The sequence below is a fragment of the Mustela putorius genome, unplaced genomic scaffold, assembly GCF_011764305.1.
Source record: "Mustela putorius furo isolate JIRA1106 unplaced genomic scaffold, ASM1176430v1.1 tig00000095_pilon_pilon_pilon, whole genome shotgun sequence".
In the NCBI taxonomy this organism is placed as follows: Eukaryota; Metazoa; Chordata; class Mammalia; order Carnivora; family Mustelidae; genus Mustela; species Mustela putorius.
The window spans coordinates 15421517-15444519 of record NW_025421280.1 but is presented as its reverse complement, the minus strand read 5'-3'; the positions used below and the strand labels follow the sequence as shown (position 1 = coordinate 15444519).

The 23003-nt window shown below is 37.3% G+C and overlaps 1 protein-coding gene across 4 annotated transcripts in view; it reads right to left on the bottom strand.

The window, feature by feature from the left end:
- The window catches only part of DNAH12 (dynein axonemal heavy chain 12), a 220384-nt gene that overhangs the window by 78709 nt on the left and 118672 nt on the right, over positions 1-23003 (bottom strand). For all 4 annotated transcript variants that reach the window (XM_013053186.2, XM_013053167.2, XM_013053173.2 and 1 more), the window contains 7 exons: positions 21321-21576; positions 19007-19306; positions 18083-18261; positions 16800-16992; positions 9808-9969; positions 4754-4948; positions 1485-1618 (listed from right to left, as the gene is read on the bottom strand). In XM_013053186.2, coding sequence (XP_012908640.1) covers positions 1485-1618; positions 4754-4948; positions 9808-9969; positions 16800-16992; positions 18083-18261; positions 19007-19306; positions 21321-21576 — 1419 coding nt within the window. The remainder of the gene's footprint in view (positions 1-1484; positions 1619-4753; positions 4949-9807; positions 9970-16799; positions 16993-18082; positions 18262-19006; positions 19307-21320; positions 21577-23003) is intronic.

Below are 23003 nucleotides of genomic sequence, written 5' to 3'. Positions count from 1 at the left end.
ATGTTTCTCATGGTAAGTACACAAAGTGGGTAGAGCCCACTGTGAGCGCAACCATCAAAGCCAACAATGTTACCAAGCTGTATGATTCTGGATAGGCAGTATACCATAAGCACTTGGGTTTATGTACTTTTGAAATGAGGATTTCAGAGATGAACAGAGGTAAAACAGATACTTTTGAGTTATCCACAGCCAGCTCCATTTTTCTGAAAACTTCCATCCAGTGCCCCACCAGCAGTGTTTGTCTATGAAACCTGCCATCTTCACCATGGCTGATTAGCCCGGGGTTGGGCACTGGACACAAATGAGGCTGATCACCTTTTGGTATAAATTTGGTAAAGGGAGCTGGAAAGAGCCCGTCAGTCGGCCTAGAGCTGAAATTGCAAGAAGTAAACCTGAGAATTGAGAGGCAGACTGTTTTCTCCATATGCAATGGGAAGGAGAAAACTCAGTCTGCTAAATACCATATGATCTCATTTATACATGGAACCTAAAAAAAAAAAAATTATTTCATAGAAATAGAGCACAAATTGGAGGTTCCAGAGGCAGGGGGTGTTGAGGGTGAGTGGGTGAATGTGATCAAAAGGTACCAACTTCCAATTTTAAGGTGAGTAAGTTCTGGGAATGTAAACTACAGCATGGTGACAATAGTAAACAATAGTGTATTGTGTATTTGAAACTTGCTAAGAGAGTAGATCTTAAAAGTTCTCATCACAAGCAGACAAACCATAAGACTCTTAATCTCGCAGAACAAACTGAGGGTTGCTGGGGGGAGAGGGGTCGGGAGAAGGTGGTGGTGTTATGGACACTGGGGGGGATGTGTGCTATAGTGAGTTCTGTGAAGTGTGTAAGCCTGGTGATTCACAGACCTGTACCCCTGGGGCTAAAAAAATATTATATGTTTAGAAAAAAATTTAAAAATTAATTTTAAAAAGTTCTCATTACAAGAAGAAAAATGAGGCAATAGTAACTAAACTTACTGTAGTAATCATTTCACATTATGTATATATACAAAATCATTATGCTATACACCTTAAATTTATATAATGCTATATATCAATTATATCTCAAAACTAGAAAAAAATCAAGATAAGAAAGGAAGGAAGGAAGGAAGGGAGAAAAGGCAGTCTGAAAGAGAAAGAAGATGCCCAGAAAGAAACAGGGATGAGAAACAGAGGAAAATATTTCTGGGTTTAGGATGACTTTCTAACCCGTTTCCAGTCACATCTGAGATCCAGTTGTAATCTTTCTCTTAGGCTTGTGAGACACCCCTGAATCTTTATCATAAATTCTTCCTTTTTCTTAAACCTAGATTAAATAATTTTCCATTACTTACAATCCAAGGTCCTCCCTAATTAAATGATCAGAAATATTTAGAAGACATAGAAATCCTATTGAAATTTTGAGATTTCAGAAAAAGAGACATGTTAACAAGAGACATGTTAAAATACAAGGCACTTTGCATTTTAAAATTTAGTAATATTAACCTTTCTGAGAGATCCATAATGGTAGTGTGAAAGTGTTTGCAGATTGGAACTATCTCTCGCCTTTCAACCTCAGTAAGCTCCAGTGTTTCTAAGAATTTCACAGCTACGAGTTCAAGGGCATCTTCAGGCCATGGCTAAAAATAAGAAAAAGAAAAACTTAGGAAATTTAAGATGAGTGGTTCCACTCTAACCATATAAATGTCTTCCTGCGAGAGAAGACCTTGGGGTTGAAAAAATTAAAACCTTAATGGGGAAAATAGAATTGGGTGGGCTGAGATCACAGGTAAATCTGTGAAAGGGCTAACAAATATTTTTAGACTAAAATTAAAGATAACACAATATAAAGGAAGCATCAGTGATATTTTACATATCAAGGATATACCACACTGCTTTCCTAATCTCATCCGCTTGGATATCCAGTAGATGCCCCATATTTAGTATGACAGCGGCAGAAGTTAGTTGCACACCTAATACCTATCAGCCCTTTTCCCTTAGAACTCCAATTTTATTCTAGATAGCAATATGCCCAGATAAAAGACCACATTTCCTAGATTCCCTTGCAATTCACAGGCGATAAAGGCATATAGGCAGCTATTGGGTGGGGACCTCCAGGAAGGCTCTTTACAGGGTTACAAAGAGCTGTGTGTGCCTTTTTGCCCTGTGTATTATTCTACTTCTTGCCTGGAACTCAGATCTGAGAGTTGGAGCTCCAACAGCCATTTTAGACCATAAGGAGAATTTGAGGGGGCCAATCACATGTTAAGGATAGCAAAGAAGAATGAACTTGAGGTTATGATGACTTTGTTAAGCCACAAAATCCCAGTGTATTTATCTGCAGAATTTTTCTATGAGAGAAAAATACTTTATATGTTTAGTTTAGGTTTCTGTTTTTTAAGGTTTATTTAATTATAAATAATTAATTAAATTTTTAATTATTTATTTGAGAGAGAGAACACACAGTGAGAGGGGAGAGAGAGTGTGTGTCTTAAGCATGCTCTGCGCTGAGTGCAGAAACCAACATAGGCCTCAGTCTCAGGACCCCGAGATCATGACCTGAGCCAAAACCAAGAGTCGGACCCTCAAGAGACTGCACCATCCGCATGCCCCTAGTTTGGGTTTGTTACTAGCATCTATCATAATTCCTAACTGTTATAGCATCCAGACTGAACTTTTTTAGTTTCTTCTCCCAAAATTTGCTTCTCCTCCAGTCCTGGAAATGGTTCTTCTGCTTTTCCTGGAATATGCCAACTGTGCTGCTGCCTCTGGCCTTTGGGACTTGTTATTCCTTCTGACTAGAACCCTCCTCACCTAGACCCACACGTGATTCTCCTTCACATCTCTGCTCAAAGGCCAACTTACTAGGAGGGTCTTTCTAGAATACTCAGTCTAAAACACTATTCCCTCTCTTATTTCCTTGTCCTGAGTTTCCTTCTTAGCACTTACTAATACATGACATAAAAAGAAAAATTTACAGTTGGACAGACTTTATTTGGTTTGGGTTTCTGGCCACTTAATGGATATAGTATTAAGATATGGTTTTCATAAATCAAAATTGTTTCACACAGCTTTTATTCTTGTGTAAACACTAAAATGTCCTCTAGCTGAAACATTTGTGCAGTCCTATTTTGTGTGAAAATAGTTTTTCACACAATTGGTAAATAGGTAAAAGAGAATAAAACAAATAAATGCCAGAAATTTATTTTTTAAGGAAATTGGGGGCATCTGGGTGGCTCAGTTGATTAAGAATCTGCCTTCAGCGCAGGTTATGATTCCCATGGGACTGAGCCCTGAGTCAGACTCCCTGCTCAGCAGGAAGTCTGCTTCCCCCTCTCCTTCCACCCCCAAACCAACCCCCCCAGCTTGTGCTCTCTCTCTCTCTTCCGCTCTCTCTCTCAAATAAATAAAATCTTTAAAAAAAAAAGAGAGAGAAAGAAATTAGGGGCATCTGGGTAGCTCCATCAGTTAAGCGTCCAATTCTTGGTTTGGGCTCAGGTCATGATCTCACAGTCATGAGATCAAGCCCCACATCAGGCTGTGTTCAGGGTAGAGTCTTTTTCAGATTCTGTCTCTCCCTTCCCAACCCCGCTTGCACACTCGCTTGCTCTCTAAAATAAAATCTTTAAAAAAAGAGGTATAAAATAAGTCTATAATCTACAGTCCACATTGTATTGAATATAAAACAATTAAATAGAAGGTACCATGAAATACTATTCTCAAGAGTATAATTACTACTACTTCATAGTCTTACCAGGCAGTGGCAATTCGCCTTATGATTAAGAGTAGTGGGAGCCTTCATCATTTGCTGTTAGTATGACTGAAATGATCACCCAGCTGGTCTTCCTCTCTTTTTTTTTGCCCTATTCCAAACCGTCCACCATATAGCCTCCAAGGGTTTGGATTTTTTTTCCTTTGAAATATGTTAGCTAAATATATGTTAATGCTCCCAAGGTGTCTTCGGTATAAAACCAAATTCACAGGCACATTTACAAACTACCTTAGAACTCAGCACCCACCCAAAGCTCGGGCTTAACTCCTGCTATCCTCATTGCCAGTCAGCTATGCCAAATTATTTGCAGTTACAGAAATGAGCCATGCCCTCTCTCCCGCTCTACCTTTGCACATACTATGCCCTTATGATGGTTAGTTTTATGTGTCAATTTTACTATGGGCCATGGGGTGCCCATATATTTGGTCAAACACTATGCTGGAGGTTTCTATGAGGTGCGCTTCCTGGGTCTCCAGCTTGTTGGCTGCAGACCTTCAAACTTGTTAGCCTCCATAATCATGTGAGCCAATTACTTATAAGAAATATACATATAGATATAACTATTGATATGGACAGATATAGATCTACATATGTGTATTTTTACACATATATACATGTAGGTTTATACATTTATGTTTAACACATTTTCTTAGTTCTTAATATATTCCTTCTCTCTGTAACTAATTTATTTTCATACTTCAGAGATTCACTGTCCTAATAAGTATAACTTCTGCACACCAAGATTATAGCTCTTTTATATAATTGTGGCTGCTCATTTGCCAGCTGCCTTTTCTATCTTCCAGTCCAGAATGTGAGATCCTTCTGGGGATCCTGTAGGCTTATCAGTCCCTGATGCCAAGCACTATGTCTGTCATTAGAGTAAGTGATCAAGAAACATGTGCTGAATGGATATTAACAGAGCTGGAGTAAGATTTCAGAAAATTCTAAAAGATTTAGTTGCCACTGCCCCTCACCTGCCCACCACTGCCCCCAAATTACAAACCTGGAACCAGTCAATGGTACAGCAATTGATGAGGGATGGGAACTGTCTCAAGCGATTTCTAAAGGCGTCTCCGATGGGGCTAAAGGCCACTACCACATGAAGATTTTCTTTGCAGCGATTTACAAAGAAAGCAAACAAGGCCAAGGGACTGAGTTCATCATGTTTATTGCCAGCCTGAGCTATAGGACGAACACCCTAGGAAATAACAGAAAATAAAAACTTTATAAATGAAAATGGACAAGTTGATAATGGGATTAGTAGATAGTGGAATATTAAGAATTTTTATTATAAATAAGTACCTTATAAATACCCTTAATTTTTTTATATTAGTAGAATTTCTTTGATACAGTTTGTACTTAGAAGACTTCTTCCAACCCCATAATTTTATAATTTGAAAAGAAATATCTGCTAAGAATTTAACTTATAAAGATACCCACTAAAAAGTTCACCATGAAAGAAATTAAAAAGAAAAAAAAAGTTCACCATGATAGATGTATAGAACCATAATTCAACATTGCTTATAAGTGGAAAAACAACCAAAACATCCATTTAAAAATAATTACAAAACATCCAAATGCTGTGATTTTGTGTAACCATTAAAGGAGGTGCCTCAATGTATGTGGTAGGGCAAGATCAGCAAGATAAAATGAGAACAAACTGCAACAGTGTGTATAATATGATCCTCTTGGTTAAATTAAAAAATATTTAGGCACATGTGTAAGTACATACACACATTTTTATGAAGGCAATCACAGAAACTATTTATAATGGTTACTTTTGGTGAGATGGACTTAAAAGGACAGTATGAGAGGGAAGCTGTCACTTTTTATTCTAGACATATTTCTTGCTTTATATCATTCTTTTAAAAAATTTTGGACATTTTTATACTGTTTGCATTCACTCACTTTATTCTTACAACATTCGTATATTTTACTTTTATTTTTTAAAAATATTTTATTTATTTATTTGACAGAGAGAGAGAGAGATCACAAGTAGCTAGAGAGTCAGGCAGAGAGGGAGGGGGAAGCAGGCTTCCAGCTGAGCCGAGAGCCCCATGTGAGGCTAGATCCCAGGACCCCGAGACCATGACCTGAGCTGAAGGCAGAGCCTTAACCCACTGACCCACCCAGGTGCCCCAACATTCGTGTATTTAAAAAATGTTAATACAGTTGCCTGGTAATGAGATTACGGGGGCACTTCTAATTTTCTTTGTTCATCTTTATATGAGAGATACATTTACTTGAGCTTGAGCATCATGGCTCTGCAACCAAACTACTGAATTCAAATCCCAGCTTGCAGCTTACTACCGATACGACCTTGGGGCGAGTTATTTAAACTCTCTGTAACTTAATTGCCTCATCTGTAAAATGGGGAAAGAGTACCTACAGCAGAGGGTAGTTGACGGATCGAATGAGTTATTATGTGTGAACAGTTGAGTAGTTCTTGTAGCATAGGTAAGGAGCTATTAGTTTTTATATGCCACCTTTCTCCTTGTTCAGAGCACAAAAGATTTCTGAGTCATTAACTATCTTATAAATAGATTTTAATAAGTTTTTTTTGATAGCAGGTATCTGTAGACATATATATTATATACACACACACAATGTTATAGCTACTACAATGAATTGGTTTCTAAAAGAATTCTCTATTTTAGATAATGTTCTGCTTTATGGGCTAGCTATATCCAAGGAAAATTATAAATGGACTCTGTATATGCATTCTGACAGTAATTCCCAAATTACGATTATTATGATCAGTGTCAGTCTATGATGTTATGTTCACATGGTCTATCTGCACTAACTCTGAGTTTACCCTGGGACATGCAAATAGAGAAACGTGGTGTCTGGTTGGAGCCATAAGAATAAAAGTTCCAGAAAGAGCAAGGATGGTAATATAAGGATGGTGGTTATTTATATAATAAGGGTTAATGCTTCTAAGTAAATAAGCTTTCTGTGGGAGTGTAATATCCACACAGACTCGCACATATATTTTGGAAGCAGGCCTGATTCGGGGGAGTAAGAAAATGAGTTGTTACTGAAAAAATAATTAGACAAACTGAGTGAAACTTCACAGCAGTCAAGGCGAAGCAGAGTTGGAAACACACAAAAACCTGCATTCATGGATGGAACTAGAGTGTATCATGCTTAGCGAAATAAGTCAAGCAGAGAAAGACAACTATCATATGATCTCCCTGATATAAGGAAGTGGTGATGCAACATGGGGGCTTAAGTGGGTACAAGAATAAATGAAAGATGATGGGATTGGGAGGGAGACAAACCATAAGTGACTCTTAATCTCACAAAACAAACTGAGGGTTGCTGGGGGGAGGGGGTTTGGGAGAAGGGGGTGGGATTATGGACATTGGGGAGGGTATGTGCTTTGGTGAGTGCTGTGAAGTGTGTAAACCTGGTGATTCACAGACCTGTACCCCTGGGGATAAAAATAAATGTTTATAAAAAAAAAAAAAGCTAATGAGGTACCATCCTGGCTAACTGAATATAATAAAAAAATAACCCAAATTGCAAAAAAAAAAAAAAAGGTTTAGATTGGGGCACCTGGGTGGCTCAGTGGGTTAAAGCCTCTGCCTTTGGATCAGGTCATGATCCCAGGGTCCTGGATTGAGCCCCCCAATTGGGCTCCTTGCTCAGCAGGGAGCCTGTTTCCACCTCTCTCTGCCTGCCTCTCTGCCTACTTGTGATCTCTGTCAAATAAATAAATAAAAATCTTTAAAAAAAAATAAAAAGGTTTAGACAGCTTTATTTATAACTACTCAAACTTGGAAGCAACCAAGATGTCCCCCAATAGGTGAATGGATAAACTGTGATACTTTCATTCACTGGGATATCATTCAGAGGTAAAAATAAATGAGCTATCAAGCCATAAAAATATATGGAAGAACCTTAAATTCATATTGTTAACTGAAAGAAGACAATCCCCAAAAACTACATACTATATGGTTCCAAGTATGTAACATTCTGGAAAAGCTAAAATGATGGAGACAGTAAAAACAGCAGAGATTGCTGGGAGTTCAGGGGAGGAAGAGAGGCATAAATAGATGGGACTCATGGCATTTTTATGTTAGGGAAACCATTCTGTATGATACTTAATGGTGAATACACATCAGCACTCACTTGTCCAAAAGTCATAGAATGTACAACACAAAGAGTGAACCCTAATGTAAGCTGAAGAATAATGAATTATGTCAAATATAAATGAGTATTTTTAAAAAATATTTTATTTATCTGACAGAGAGAAATCACAGCTAGGCAGAGAGGCAGGCAGAGAGAGAGGAGGAAGCAGGCTCTCTGCGGAGCAGAGAGCCAGATGTGGGGCTCCATCTCAGGACCCTGGGATCATGACCTGAGCCAAAGGCAGAGGCTTTAACCCACTGAGCCACCCAGGTGCCCCTAAATGAGTATTTTTAAAGGAACAGAAAATATCACTGAAAGTGATAAATAAGAAGTCACTGTTTTATTGAGAAAGACATAGAAATAATTTAATTCCTTAAGGAAGGCAAATAGAACAGTGGAAAATGTAGGCTAGAAATGGAGGTCTGAAGCTAGAACTCTATTGCTGATATCAGAGACATGTGTTGAGTCTGTAAGAGATGCGCTCTAAGCAGTGCCAAGTCCAAGTTATAGAGGCCAGTTTTCCGGAGTGAGTAGGTTTATACTGAGATCTTTGTCAGAGGGATGAAATAAGCAAAGTCCAGAACACAATCTCCAAAGTGGGATGTGCAGGGTAGTGCAGAATGTAGGAAGAAAATAAACAGAAATTCTTTCATATTATTTCTTCTATTTTAAAAAATCAGCATAAAGCAGAGAAACAGATGCATTTCAGTACTCCTGAGTTTTTACTATGGCCATTTTCTTGTGGATATATTAATCTGGTATTCCTAGACTGGGGTGGAATGTGAAAGAAAGAAGTTCTTAAGGTCACTGTTGGGTCAGACCATAAGAAAATACTGAAGCAATGGAAGTTCTGTGGCAAAGTGACAAGATGAAAAGATAAATATCTAAAGTGAGCAGGAAAGCTTGGCAAAGCTGAAGAAATCCCACTCCCCATGGAGGACTATTTCTTGGATGGGAGATTAGTGGATGAATTTATCCTACAAATTAGGAGAATCACCATTTTTCAGCAGCCTTGGACACATCCTTGACATCACTCAGATAAAAGAGAGAACTCGGATCTTTTCTTTATTCCTTTTCTCCTTTCCCACCCCAGGCCACAAACTAGTAATGTCTCATTTATTTAGGGCATTCCAAGTACATGACACTTTGTAAGAACTTCATTTCATTTGATCCTCAGGCCTCACAACACCCTATATAGGAGGAACTATTTTGTGTATATATATTAGTTCCATTCCATATAAGAGTAAAGCAGGTGTTTGAACTATTCTACTACAGATGCTATCAGTGGAAAAGATACAAAAAGAACATTCATTCTGAAATGAAACACCCAGATATGAATGATATATTCTATGGGTAATAGTAGTTATGGCAACTAGAAAGAGGCAAGTACTAGCAGAGATATTCTGTAGGAAGATATTAGAAATGGGGACTGAAGGACAATCTGAAGTAGTTGGCACTTCACAACTGTATTTTTTTTTTTTGGTCAATTATGTTACAAAGCATGATTCTCAGATCTATCAGAATTGTTAGGACAAGGAGTTTTACTAAAGCTTTTTAAAAATTTGCTAACCAGTGGTAAACTATAACAGCTAATCAAGCAGTATCTCAAAACTATGTGTTTTCACATCACTGTAACCCTAAGATGTTATTTAAAATGTATAATCTCTCATAAAGCATGCTACATAAGATCAAACAGATGCAATTACCATCATTACGAAAAAAGGAATTATAAAAATGCTGTCTCATAACTATGGTAGAAGTGATGTGAAGTTTACCAAGAAAAGATGTATTAAAATAATATACTTTTAAATTTTTAATTACCAAAATCCAATGTGCAAGCTATAATTGTCCTGAAGAGCAGAGAAAAAGTAACAAGATAAGAACATTTCTGTGTTGGGAACACCACTTCCTAAAAAACATTACCTCCATCACTTCCTGCTTTTCATCAACAGCAAAAATGTTAGGTACTTCTCCCGTATTGAGCACACTGTCAATATCTTCTAGAAAGGCTTCCTCTTTAATCTGAACGTCGGTGATTAGAAAGACCGTCTTCTGGCCCCTCATGCCCACGTTCCTTAATAGAACCTTAAAATAAAAATGCAATGGTAAGCAGAGTGTGGTGAACATGTGCTGTTCTTGCTTTCCTCGCCTTTCCCTTTTGGCAATGACATTTCAATTTTAGAGTGGTACCTCTCTCTACTTCTGGTGAGGTGATGGGGCATACCTATCATACAGGGCCTCTACTTTTCCCACCTCCTGAGTGGGAGACCTAACTAGTCAGAGTTTCCCAAGCCCCCATACATAGTCATTGATTCAGAGGAGGGCATGATTTTAAGAGGGCTCCCTCACCCTCACAGTCTTACTTCAGGGACTGAGATGGACTTGGAAACAGAAAGAATCTCTGTCACTCTGAGATGAAGGACATAAAGTCTAATAATCTAGAATCTTAAATGCCAACTATGTTGCCTCATGGAGGAGTCTACTGGAGAAGGAACCAAATGGAGAAGAGCAGAGCCAGGAGACAGAGTAATTACTGAGGGGTTAATTTGAGTTCCTGAATTCAGACATGTCAAAACCCTATCTATCTACCTCTGGACCTTCTGTCATGTAAGCCAAGAACTTCATATTTTGCTTAAGTTAGTTTGGGTTGTATTTTGTTTTGTGTTGTGTGGTCAATTGCAACCAAAGATTCCCAATTAATATAAAGATATGGACTTGGAGGCATGGTGGAGGAGACTTGCTTAGGATGTTAGAACTGTTTGTTAAAATTCCAGAACTTGTAAGCAGATTTTTATACAGCATTAAACATGAAATTATATAAACTTATAATTAAATATATTATGTTAAAAAGGGTAACAAATCTCATCACTTCCTATTATACTTATCATTATCTATCTTATAGAAATTATTTAAATCTATTATATACAGTAAAATACCATATAATGGTGCTCAAACACATAACTCTTCCCAACTCTGTTTTCAGTGACATCCATATCAGGAGTTTGAATAATCCATGGTGGGAGTTTTTACACCAGAGAAATTGGCAAATGCTACTCGTCAAGAGGTTCTTGAGAGAGTAGGGTGTTAGACATTTGCCAGTATTCCACTAGGTATATTTCAAGTGAAAACACATTACTAATCTGAAAATGATTTTTTTTAAAGATTTTATTTATTTACTTGAGAGAGAGACAGTGAGAGAGAGCATGAACGAGGAGAAGGTCAGAGAGAGAAGCAGACTCCCCATGGAGCAAGGAGCCCGATGCGGGACTCGATCCCGGGACTCCAGGATCATGACCTGAGCCGAAGGCAGTCGTCCAACCAACTGAGCCACCCAGGCATCCCTGAAAATGATTTTTTTAAACTTTATTTTTTCAGTGTTCCAAGATTCATTGTTTATGCATCATACCCAGTGCTCCATGCAATACATGCCCTCCTTAATACCCACCACCAGGCTAAATGATTTTTAAAATAAACTGTCTCCATTTCTAAATTATATCTTTTAAGTATATCATATCATTTAAATAAATGCTGAATTTTAATATTATACAAAAACTGCTTTTCCCCATTAAAGCCAATAACATTTCTCCAAAATATAGGTTGTTGTGTTCCTAGAAATACTTTTCTATCACCAAAACAAGTTTTCAAAGAAGTATATCTAATCATGTCAGCTTTATTTTTACAGCTTTTAAAAAATTATTATATATATTTGGATATATCTGTGTGTGTATATATATATGTTGTATACAACATATATATACAAATATATACAAATATATATAATAATTTTTTAAAAGCTATAAAAATAAAGCTGACATGATCAGAAGAGAGGGGTTGGGGGATGGGTGAGCCTGGTGATGGGTATTAAGGAGGGCACAGACTGCATGGAACACTGGTGTTATACGCAAACAATGAATCATGGAACACTATATCAAAAACTAATGATGTACTATATGGTGACTAGCATAATATAAAAAATATTATTATATACAAATAAATAGAAAGATACAATAAAAGCAGATTTAATTTATTGGCATAAGCATTGTTATACTTAAAAATCATATTCAAACATACAATGTGTGAAACTATTTCCAAAAGAGGAAACATTTCCAAAGTATTAGTTATATGCCAAGAATCTTACATTTTATAATTTAATCATAATGACCTATGAACTAGGTGGTATTATCCAAATTTTACAAATAAAGTAACTAGGGAGTGACATTGGTCAGATAACAGACTGGAAAGCTCCAAGTCCTCATTGTCCTGGGCCTGCTTTCAGCATTCTGGCTTGTCAAGGGGCTGCCTGACAAACTGATTTTTGTCTCACCTGACTCAGGGTACTGACGGGAACAGAGCTTAGTTCTAATATGAGATTGGAGGCCACTGAAGACAGAGGCAACTGCCCTCCCACAATGGAGCACCAGTGACTCTGAAGTTCCACAGAAGGGTGCCAGGGGGACCAATAGGTGAGGGGAAGAGGAATACAGTAGAGACCAAAACCAAAAAAGATCATAAGAAGAAAGAGGAAATTAAGATAGCTAAAGTCACCTGTATTCATGCACAGCCCAAAAGAAGATTCAACCCCCCACAAGTTCTGAGAAGTATCAGAACTTCTAGAACGGTGATTGGTGAAGGTTTCTCCCTGCATGAAGCCAGTCCATAAAGACTGGAGAGGTAGTAGTTCATCAAGTGCCCCAAACTTAGAAGATCACAAGATGTACAAGGAAACAGGGAAACCTGACCCAATCAAAAAAAAAAAAAACAAAAAACCAAAAAACCAAAATAAACCCCAAGAAAACTAAAACAACAACAAAAACAGATCTAAAAACTGCATAACAAATTAAAAATAACTTTTCAAGATGCTCAATAAAACAATGAATCTTGGAACACTACATCAAAAACTAATGATATATTATATGGTGACGAATATAACAGAGAAAAATTTTTTAAAAATTAAATTTAAAAAAGGTGCTCAATAAGCTAAAAATAGAATACAGATAGACAACTAAAGAAAATTAGGAAAATAATGCATTGTCAAAATAGGAATATTAATGGAAATGTGAACACCTAAAAAATAACTTAAGAGACTTATGGGATATCATTAAGTGGACTATTATACACATTATAGGAGTATCAAAGAAGAAAAGAGGGGGAAAGGTAGAGAGCTTAAAGAAATAATGTCCCCAAACTGAAATCTGAGGATAGAAATGAACAAATGAGGATAGAAATAGAAATTCAAGAAGCTCAGCAAACTCCAACTAGAATAAACCCTAACAGACTCACACACCAAGACATATTATAATCAAACTGCCGAAAGTCAAATATAAAGAGAGATCTTTGAAAGCAGCAATAGAAAAACAGTGCTTCACATACAAGGGAGCTTTCCTAAGATTATCAGCATACTTCTTAGCAGAAACCTTGTAAGCAAAAAGGGAGTGGGATAATATATTCAAACTACTGGAAGAAAATAAAACTGTCCACCAGGAATACTGTATCTGCAAAAAATGTCCTTCAAAAACAAAGAAAGTAAGAACTCCTCACAGAGAAGCTGAGGGAATTTATTACCACTAGATGTGCCCTTCAAAATATGCTGAAGGGAGTCCTTCAAGTTGAAATGAAAGGATGCTAGACAGCAGCACAAAGCCGCATGAAAGTGTAAAGTTCTCCAGTAAATATATGGGCAAATACAGAATTCTATACTATTGTGATTTTAGTGTATAAATTCACTTTTAATTCTTATATAGAATCTAGAATCCAAAGCATAAAAATCTTTATAGACCCTGATGTTAATGGGTACACAATCTATAAAGATTGCTTTTGTGACATCAGTAACATAAAGGGGGGGCCAGATGTAAAGGAATAGTTTTTGTATGTGATTGCAATTATTATCAGCCTAAAATAGGTTGTTATTACTTTAAGATGTCTTACGTAATCACAATAGTAACTCTCCCCCACCAAAAAAATCTATAGAGTATACACGGGGCGCCTGGGTGGCTCAGTGGGTTAAGCCGCTGCCTTCGGCTCAGGTCATGATCTCAGGGTCCTGGGATCGAGTCCCACATCAGGCTCTCTGCTTGGGGGGGAGCCTGCTTCCCTTCCTCTTTCTCTCTGCCTGCCTCTCTGTCTACTTGTGATCTCTGTCTGTCAAATAAATAAATAAATAAATCTTTAAAAAAAAAATCTATAGCGTATACACAAAAGAAAATGAAAAGGGAATCAAAGCATGTCACTACAATCGATCAACAAAACACAAAGGCAGGGAGTAGGAGAGGAAGCGAGGGACAAATTAACTGCAAACATACAGCAAACAGTTAACAAAATGCCAATAGTAAATCCTTTCCCATCAGGAATGACTTTAAATGCAAATGGATTAAACTCCCCATCAAAATACATAGTTTGGCGGAATGGATTTACAAGACAGGATTCAATGGTACGTGGCTTAGAAGAGACTCACTTTAGACGTAAGGACGCAGGGGCTGAAAGTCAAAGGATGGAGATGTTCCATGCAAACGGCGCCCGAAGGAGAGCAGGGGACTATACTAATATCAGACAAAATCCTCAGCGAAAAACGGTCTTAAGCGACAAGAAATACTATATGACGGTAAAAGGATCAATTCTTCAGGAAGATGTAACAATCATAAATATTTATGCACCGAACAGCTGAACTCCTAAATACATGAAACAAGCATTGACAAGAGTTGAAGGGAGAAATAGCAAAAGAATAGTGGGAGATTTCAATACTCTACTTTCAATTAGGGATAGAACAACCAGACAAAAGATCAATAAGGAAAGAGTATTTGCACAACACTATAGGTCAGTCGGACCTCACAGACATATAGAGAACACACCATCCAACAACAGAATACACATTCTTCCCTAGTGCACATAGGATATTCTCCAGGACAGATGATATATTAGGCCAATAAACAAGTCTTAATAAATTTAAGAAGATAGATATCAAATCAAGCATCTTTTCTAACCATAGTGGAATGAAACTAAATCAACAACAGAAGGAATAGTTTTTGCATGTGATTGCAATTATTATCAGCCTAAAATAGGTAGTTATTATTTTAATAGGTTATTACTAAAATAGGTTGTTATTACTTTCCAGAAGGAAAACTGGAAACTACAAATTCACAGCAATTAAACAACACACTCTTAAACAACAGATCAAAGAAGAAATCACACAGGAAATTAGAAAATTTCTTGAAATAAATGAAAATGAAGACTCAACATATCAAAACTTATAAAATGCAATAAAAGGGGGCGCCTTGGTGCCTCAATTGGTTAAGTGTCTGCCTTCAGCTCAGGTCACGATCCCAGTGTCCTGGGATGAAAGAGTCTGCTTCTCCCTCTCCCTCTGCCTGCAGAGAACCCCGTGGTTGTTCTCTCTTTTTCTCTCTCATATAAAAAAAATTTTTTTAAACATTAAAAAAATCTTAAAACATGCAGCAAAAGCAGAGCTAAGAGGGAAGTTTATAACTGTAAACACTTTACATTAAAAAAGGAAGAAAGATCTCAAATCAACAACCTAACTTTTATACATTGTGGAACTTCAAAAAATGGACAAACTCAAAGCTAGCAGCAGGAAGGAAATAATAAAGATTAGGGCAGAGATAAAGTAGAGAATAAAAAAATCAATAGAAAAGAATCAGTGGAACTTAGAGTTGGGTTTTCTTTCCTTTTTTTTTTTTTTTTTAAATCAACAAAATTGACAAAACCTTAGCTAGTTTAGAAAAAAGAGAGAAGGGGCACCTGGGTGGCTCAGTGGGTTAAAGCCTTTGCCTTCACTCAGGTCATGATCCCAGTTCCTGGGATGAAGCCCCCCATGTGGCTCTCTGCTGGGCAGGGAGCCTGCTTCCTCCTCTCTCTCTGCCTGCCTCTCTGCCTACTTGTGATCTCTGTCAAATAAATAAATAAAATCTTAAAAAAAAAAAAAGAAAGAAAGGAAAAAGAGAGAAGATTCAAATAACTAAAATTACAAATTTAAAAAGGGACATTACAACCCATGTCACAAAAATTAAAAAGGATTATAAGAGAACACTATTAACAATGGTATGCCAACAAATTGTATAACTTGGAATAAATTCTTAAAAACAAATGGAGAAACTAAAGTACAGAAAGATTTATTAACATGCCCAAGATAACTGAATCATACAAAGTAGAAATAAAACTGAGTTTGCCTAACTTTAAAGTCCATGTTCTTTCTACTAAAGAAGGCTGCTTTCTCTATCTATTGGTTTCAGTGGTAGAAATGTATAAAAAAATTCCCTCTAAAGTGAGAGGAGAAAAAGAAACACTGCGATTTTTCTACTATGTCTATGTAAACCTTTTAGATATCAGCCTGGATTCTACCATTTCCACCTGCAAGCAAACCGTTCTTCATGCTAACTTTTAGGATGTAGAAATTTAGTATGTGAGGTGAGTACAAGTGAAAAAACCCAGCAATAGCTCTCTATTTTTCATTTCGGATCATCTCCTTTCTGGGTCCTGCAGAACCCTAGGCATGTGAGGACGAAGCCCCAGGCATGCACTCCAGTATTTTATTGGTTACTGGGAAAGCAACTTGGTCCCAAGAAAGCTATTAAGATTGGACAACATGAACATCATCATCATTGCCAGGGCTCATATGAAAGTCTCCTGGAAAACATACATTTGTCTGAAACAAGACCTCCTTGAACTGAAATAAAGATAGAATCGGCAGCAGCAGCGGATAAGACAAGTTATAAATCCTGCTCTGCTGTGCATACCTTCCCCACAAGATAACGTATGAAAAGCACTTGGGGGTCAGCATGCACAGTAACTGCTCATGGGTAACACTGTCCTCATCCCCAATGCATTCAGCATGCAGCTGTATGGCTTGGCTCTCTTCATGGCACTGATATTATTTTAGACACTAGGGTTCATCCTAATTTTACCTTCAGATCCTCTCTCCACTCATTCATTCCATAGCTTTTAGAAACTTCTGGTTGGAAAATCTGCATTTTTGCCATAGATGTAGCCAGACGAGTTAAAGATTGACGACCACTGCCTCCAAGTCCAACAAGCAGAGCATTTCCACCAGACTGCTTTAGAATTCGACATATTCGTGATAAATGTTCCAATACATACCTACGAAATACCAATATTATTATACTTGAAAACAGGAATGCAAGTGTATATTTACATGCAATTATTATTTTATATTCTTGGAAGGACGGACTTTGTTCTCCTGTATGTTATCCCAATTTTAAAGGGGTAATCACCAAAAAGTGTGGTTTTTCAAAAGAATTTAGAATTGGATCATTTGATGCAAAGGAAAACTAAGACATAAATTCAGGAAATGTAATATATAAATTATAAAAATAAGATGAAATTTTAAGTACTTATACTGGAAGCACATTCCTGCTTTTACTAAAAACATTTTTTCAGTCTTTTAATATTAGGCTTTATAGGTGAAAAACAGAAAATCAGGTCTTTACAAAATTAGAAATTTCCGTAAAGACAGCCCGACTCACTAGTAATTAGGGGAATTAAAATTGGAGTCACAGTGGGATAACATTCCACTCACATTTAGACTGGCAATACTTATCACACCTGGCAATTCTAAGTGTCGGCAAGGGTGAGGGGCAATAGGAGCTCTTAAATAATCATTTCTGAAGACATTTCAGCCAAACTTAGGAAAGTAGAAGGTGAAGATGGTATTGGTACACACCATGACAGAATAATTCCACTTTTAGGAATATAGCCTACAGACATTCTAACACATGTACCCAAAGAGACATGAGTATTCAAATCTTTTTTGTAATTGCAAAAACCAGAAGTCCCCTAAAAGTCTGTCTGTCTCAGAAAAACAACTACATTGTGTTAGTAGCAAAAATTCATTTTTTTTTTGGTGACTCTCACAAACAACAGAGAATAAAGTTGAAGAATACATGCAAAAATAGAACTGTGCATATATATGTTTTGGAGCATACATGGTAGTAAAGTCCAAAGAAGCACACGAGCTTCTTTTTACTACTGAGGATATGATGGGGACGCTGCAGTCGGAGAGGCTAAACAAGGGGCTTCAAATAAATTGCTAATATTTTATGTCTTCAGCTAAGTGATCAGTACAGGGTTATTCACTACATTTTTCTTTATACTTTTTGGCACATTTTAAATATTTCACAGAAAAATTGTACAAATAGCAATTTCTACCATCAGTACCAAATGTAGGTACCTAAAAATGACAAGATTCATTCTTGTTTTGTGAGTTTGATTATACTCATCTAAGCATTGGTCCACAACATCACTAAAATGATGAATATTTGGAATTTCAACATAAACTCTTTCGTCTCCTTCAAGGTCAGGATTCATATAATCGCCAAACATGAGATTTCTCAAGTTCTCTTCAGTTATCTATGGAATAGAAATCAACAAGTTACAAAATTTATATTTTATAAATTTAAGAAAACGTTAAATAAAATTTTGTTTTGTCCAGGTTATAGGATGATTGTCAATTAAATAATTCTTTTAAACATTAAGATAGTAGACAATATATTGTGAAATTAATACCTGAAGTTACATTGTATCCACCAAAAATAAAAAGAACAGAAATTTTTCTGTCCTATAAATTTCCCCTCCAGGGACTGGAAAAGTCATTCTGAGTGAGTAGTTACTAAGGGATGGTCACCGTGTTAAGCACTTTTCACTCATTATATCATTCAATCCCTATCATATACGGTTTTATTCTTTTTTTTAAAGATTTTATTTATTTATTTGAGAGTGAGATAGAGAGCAACAGTGAGAGCAAGTGGGAGGGTGTGGGGGGTGGAGAGAGACAAGCAAACTGCGCTGAGGGCAGAGCCCAACTTGGGGCTGATCTCAGGACCAGAGATCATGACCTGAGCCAAAATCAAGAGTGGGGTTGCTCAACCACTGAGCCACCCGGGCGCCCCATGGTTTTATTCTTTAAATAACTTCTGCATTACCTACATAATTTCTCTGAAGACAGATCTTCTCAAAGTAAATACCTATCGATGTGGAAAGTTAAAAAAAATATGATTGTTATGAAACAACTGTATTTTTTAAAAAAATAAGTCGATTGTAATAACCCATGCTATTGTGCCATTTTAATTTGTTTAGAATCCCTAAATATACTCACTGGGGTGTTCTCCTTCCTCAAATGTGAAAAGATACCATCAAATGATTCTTTAAAATGGTCCTTTACCACAGCTTTGATTAAATCGAACAGCCAGTATCGATCATGGTCATTAACGAGGCGGTCGTAAAACACGCGAAGAACCTCGTGCACGAAGAGGCGGATCATGGTGTGCTTGCTCTGCACAGCCTCCTTCTCAATCAGTAAGCAGCCCTGGATGACGCGGGAAAAATCCCGCAAGTTGAAAGTGTAATGAGACTTCGTGGGAGTGGGCAAAAGATTTTCCATGGATCGTTTATATATCTGAAGAAGAAAAAAGCAACAAAGCAAAAATAAAATGATTATAATAAGCAAAGTCATGTAACAAACAGTATCTTCTATACAATAATTAATTTATCAGATTATATTGGTTTGGAAAATTGTATAGTACCAAGTCTAGCATGACATTTAGCTTTTTATTTTGGTTTATAAGAGACATTATGAAGTTGAGGGAACTTAAAATTACCAGATTCCATCCAAGCCCCAAAAGGGACAATGCTTTTATCTCCCAGTTATTATAGTTTTTCCATTTAATGTTGAATGACCTGGGATTAAGTAATCAGCAAAAACTTTAGTAGAAAGTGAAACCAAGATAACTCATTCAGAAGCATTCCAAATGAAGGGGTGGATGAAACAATTTCCTTTTGACTACCCTTGACTTAAAACAAATTGATGTATTCCCTTCCTTCCCTTCACTCCTATTTTCTCTTTGCCGCTTCTTCATCGTACTTGGCTATCATACAGAAATAAAATACGATTTTACTATATGCTGAATTTACCAAATAAAGTTTAGTGTTTAAAGGAAGGTAAATTAAATCTTTTATAATATAGCCCCCCTGCAAAAAACAAAACAAAACAAAACAAAACAAAACCCAAGTGAAATTATTTTTTATTTATCTGTGTCCTATGATTCATCCCCCTCCCCCACCCATAGCTTCCACATGGTGGGTCTCAAATACTTCAAAGAAAAAAAAATCCTTTCTGATCCCATTCTGCCTGGCCAACTCCCTTCTTTTTCCAGGAGATACCCAAAATACATAAATCATATATTTTTTAAAGACTTTATTTATTTGACAGAGGGAGATCACAAATAGGCAGAGAGGCAGGCAGAGACAGAGTAAGGGAAGCAGGCCCCCTGCTGAGCAGAGAGCCCGACGTGGGACTCGATCCTAGGACCCTGAGATCATGACCTGAGCCGAAGGCAGCGGCTTAACCCACTGAGCCACCCAGGCACCCGCATAAATCATATTTTATAAATAGAAGCACTTTTCTGGTATCAAAATAAGTATTGTAATTTGAACGCACTATTACTTTGCTCATAGTTTCTCTATTTTAACAGCACAAATTTTCTCTTTTTAACAGCACAAACAGAACAAGGGGGGACACTTTAGACAGACACAGTGCTCTTAGAAACCAATGGGATGAGTCTAGGAATTTTTGTTCTTCTTGTGGCACTGATCCCACAGTGAACCCACTTCATCAAGGGCTCCAGAAAAGCTTAGTTTAGTAACACCATCATTCACTTACCTTAGATACAGTTTTTCCTTTTACCATTAGTGATGAGGCTAGCTCTGGCCTCCGAGACCTGGCAGATAACACACCCTGAATAAGGCAAAGCCATTGGGCCATCTTGTGTTCTGTTCCCACCCCTCTATTTCTAATTTCACTGCTACTCCTAAATTATCTGGTATGGCTTTAAAAAAAAGTATGTATTCATAAGCTGCAGAAGTTTGTTTGTTTGTTTCTTTCTTTCTTCCCTCCTTTCTTTCGTAGACTCCACACCCAACGTGGGGCTCAAGCTTATGACCCCAGGATCAAGAGTCACATGTTCTACCAAGTAAGCCAGCCAGAAGACCCTTTCTCTTTTTAAAGACAAACATGAAGAATGGAAGGAGAGAGACAATTAATGAACACCAGGAGAGAAACCTAACAATTAGGAAAACCCTTACAGTGTGGCAGATACTGACTCTACATGATTTCCTTGGAACTACACTGTGAAATAGGTGCTATCTCTCATTTTAATGGTTAAAAAACTGAGTTTCTGGAAGGTCAAATTACTTTCTCTAGGCCACATGGCTAGGTAATAGCAGTCAAGTCAAAAACCCAGTTAGAGTTCTTGATTTCAAAACCCATGATCTTCTGTTCTCACACCTTCTTAACAGCTTCTCTGACACTGAAGACCAAAATAAATGGCTAAGGGGAAAAAATGATTAAAAAACAAAAAAGAACGGGAAAAATGTGCAATAGTAAAATATTTTATATCACAGTATTTGCTCACCTCCATTGTCCCACTGACAATCTGGTTCCCAACTGAGAAGTACTCTGGAGGAAATTCATGAGTCCTCAGGTAGAATGTTACAATTGATGAGAAGATTCGCACCATAGTTTCATCACTGAAGGTATTAATAGAGCAGATGTTGAAATGTCGAATAAACCGGGGAGTGACTGGATTTCTTCCACCACCTGGAGGGCCCATGGCAGCAATCAGCTGGATGTCAACCAGGGTGATCTTACTTGTGTCCTTAAGGTCATACCTCGAAAGCACATAAAAATATCAAAGCCATTAGTTATAAGCCAATAGGATGGGATGAATTGTAGAACTGCCTAGAAACTTAATCTGATTTTAGCTTCTCTAAAAGAAAGAGTCTGAGAAAATGCTTAGAATAGAAAAATTAAAAATATATTTTATTTTTTTAAAATGAGGTATAATTGATGTAAGATTAGTTTTGGGTATATAACATAATGACTCGATATTTGTGTGTGAAAAGATCATCACAGTAATTCCACTTCACATCTATCACCTTACATAGTGACAAAATTTTCTTCTTTTGATGAGAACTTTCAAAATTCACTCTCCTAGATACGTTTTTTTTTAAGATTTTATTTATTTATTTGACAGACAGAGATCACAAGTGGGCTGAGAAACAGGCAGAGAGAAAGGAGGAAGCAGGCTCCCTGCCGAGCAGAGAGCCCAATGCAGGGCTCGATCCCAGGACCCTGGGATCATGACCTGAGCCGAAGGCAGAGGCTTTAACCCACTGAGCCACCCAGGCGCCCCTCCTAGATACTTCTGAATATGCAATATAGTATTAACTGTAACCACCATGTTGTACACTACATCGCTATGGCTTATTCATTTTGAATTGGAAATTTATACCATTTGACCCCCTTCACCTATTTTACCCACCCCCCAGCCCCTGCCTCAGGCAGTCACCAGTCTGGGGACAGGACGTTTTTCGATTTTGGTGGGGATTTTTTTTTTTACGGGGTGAGGGGTGGGGAATGGAGAGGAGAGAGAGAATCTTAAGCAGGCTCCACACTAGGTGTGGGGCTCAGTCTCACAACCCGGAGATCATGACCTGACCTGAAATCAAGAGTCAGATGTTTAACTGCTTGAGCCACTCAGGTGCCCCTGGACAGAACATTTTTTAAAGTGGCACTCTTATTTCTCTTTCCAGTGACACTGAGTCTGTTGCTCAAATTCTGGGCATCTAGAATGTCCCTTCCTTTTGCCCTTCCCATTCTTTCCTACACTTCTTTCCAACTTGACTTTCTGCTTGTTCTCTCCTCACTCCAAATCCAGAAGCGTGGATGAGAGATTATTCCTGTTTGTAGCTGATAATAGGTAGGTGGACCACATGTCCCATTTTGCCTAGGTCAATTCTCCTGGGCTTGTCCAATAATTATTATTACTAATAATTACTGGAGTAATTATTACTGGAGTAATTATTAGTAATACTCCTCTTTTATGTTCATAATTGTTCTAGTTCAAAACAATCATACAGTCATACTACTTACAGTGAAGTCCTGATTTTATTTTTACATCTCAGATCGCCAGAGCACGTAAAAATGTCTAAATAGTATCTATAACACTTTTGTTAAAAAGAGACCCAATGGGGCACAACAAAGCTTGAAAGAAATTTTAATGAGAAAGAAATATATAGGGACATCTGCCTTCAGC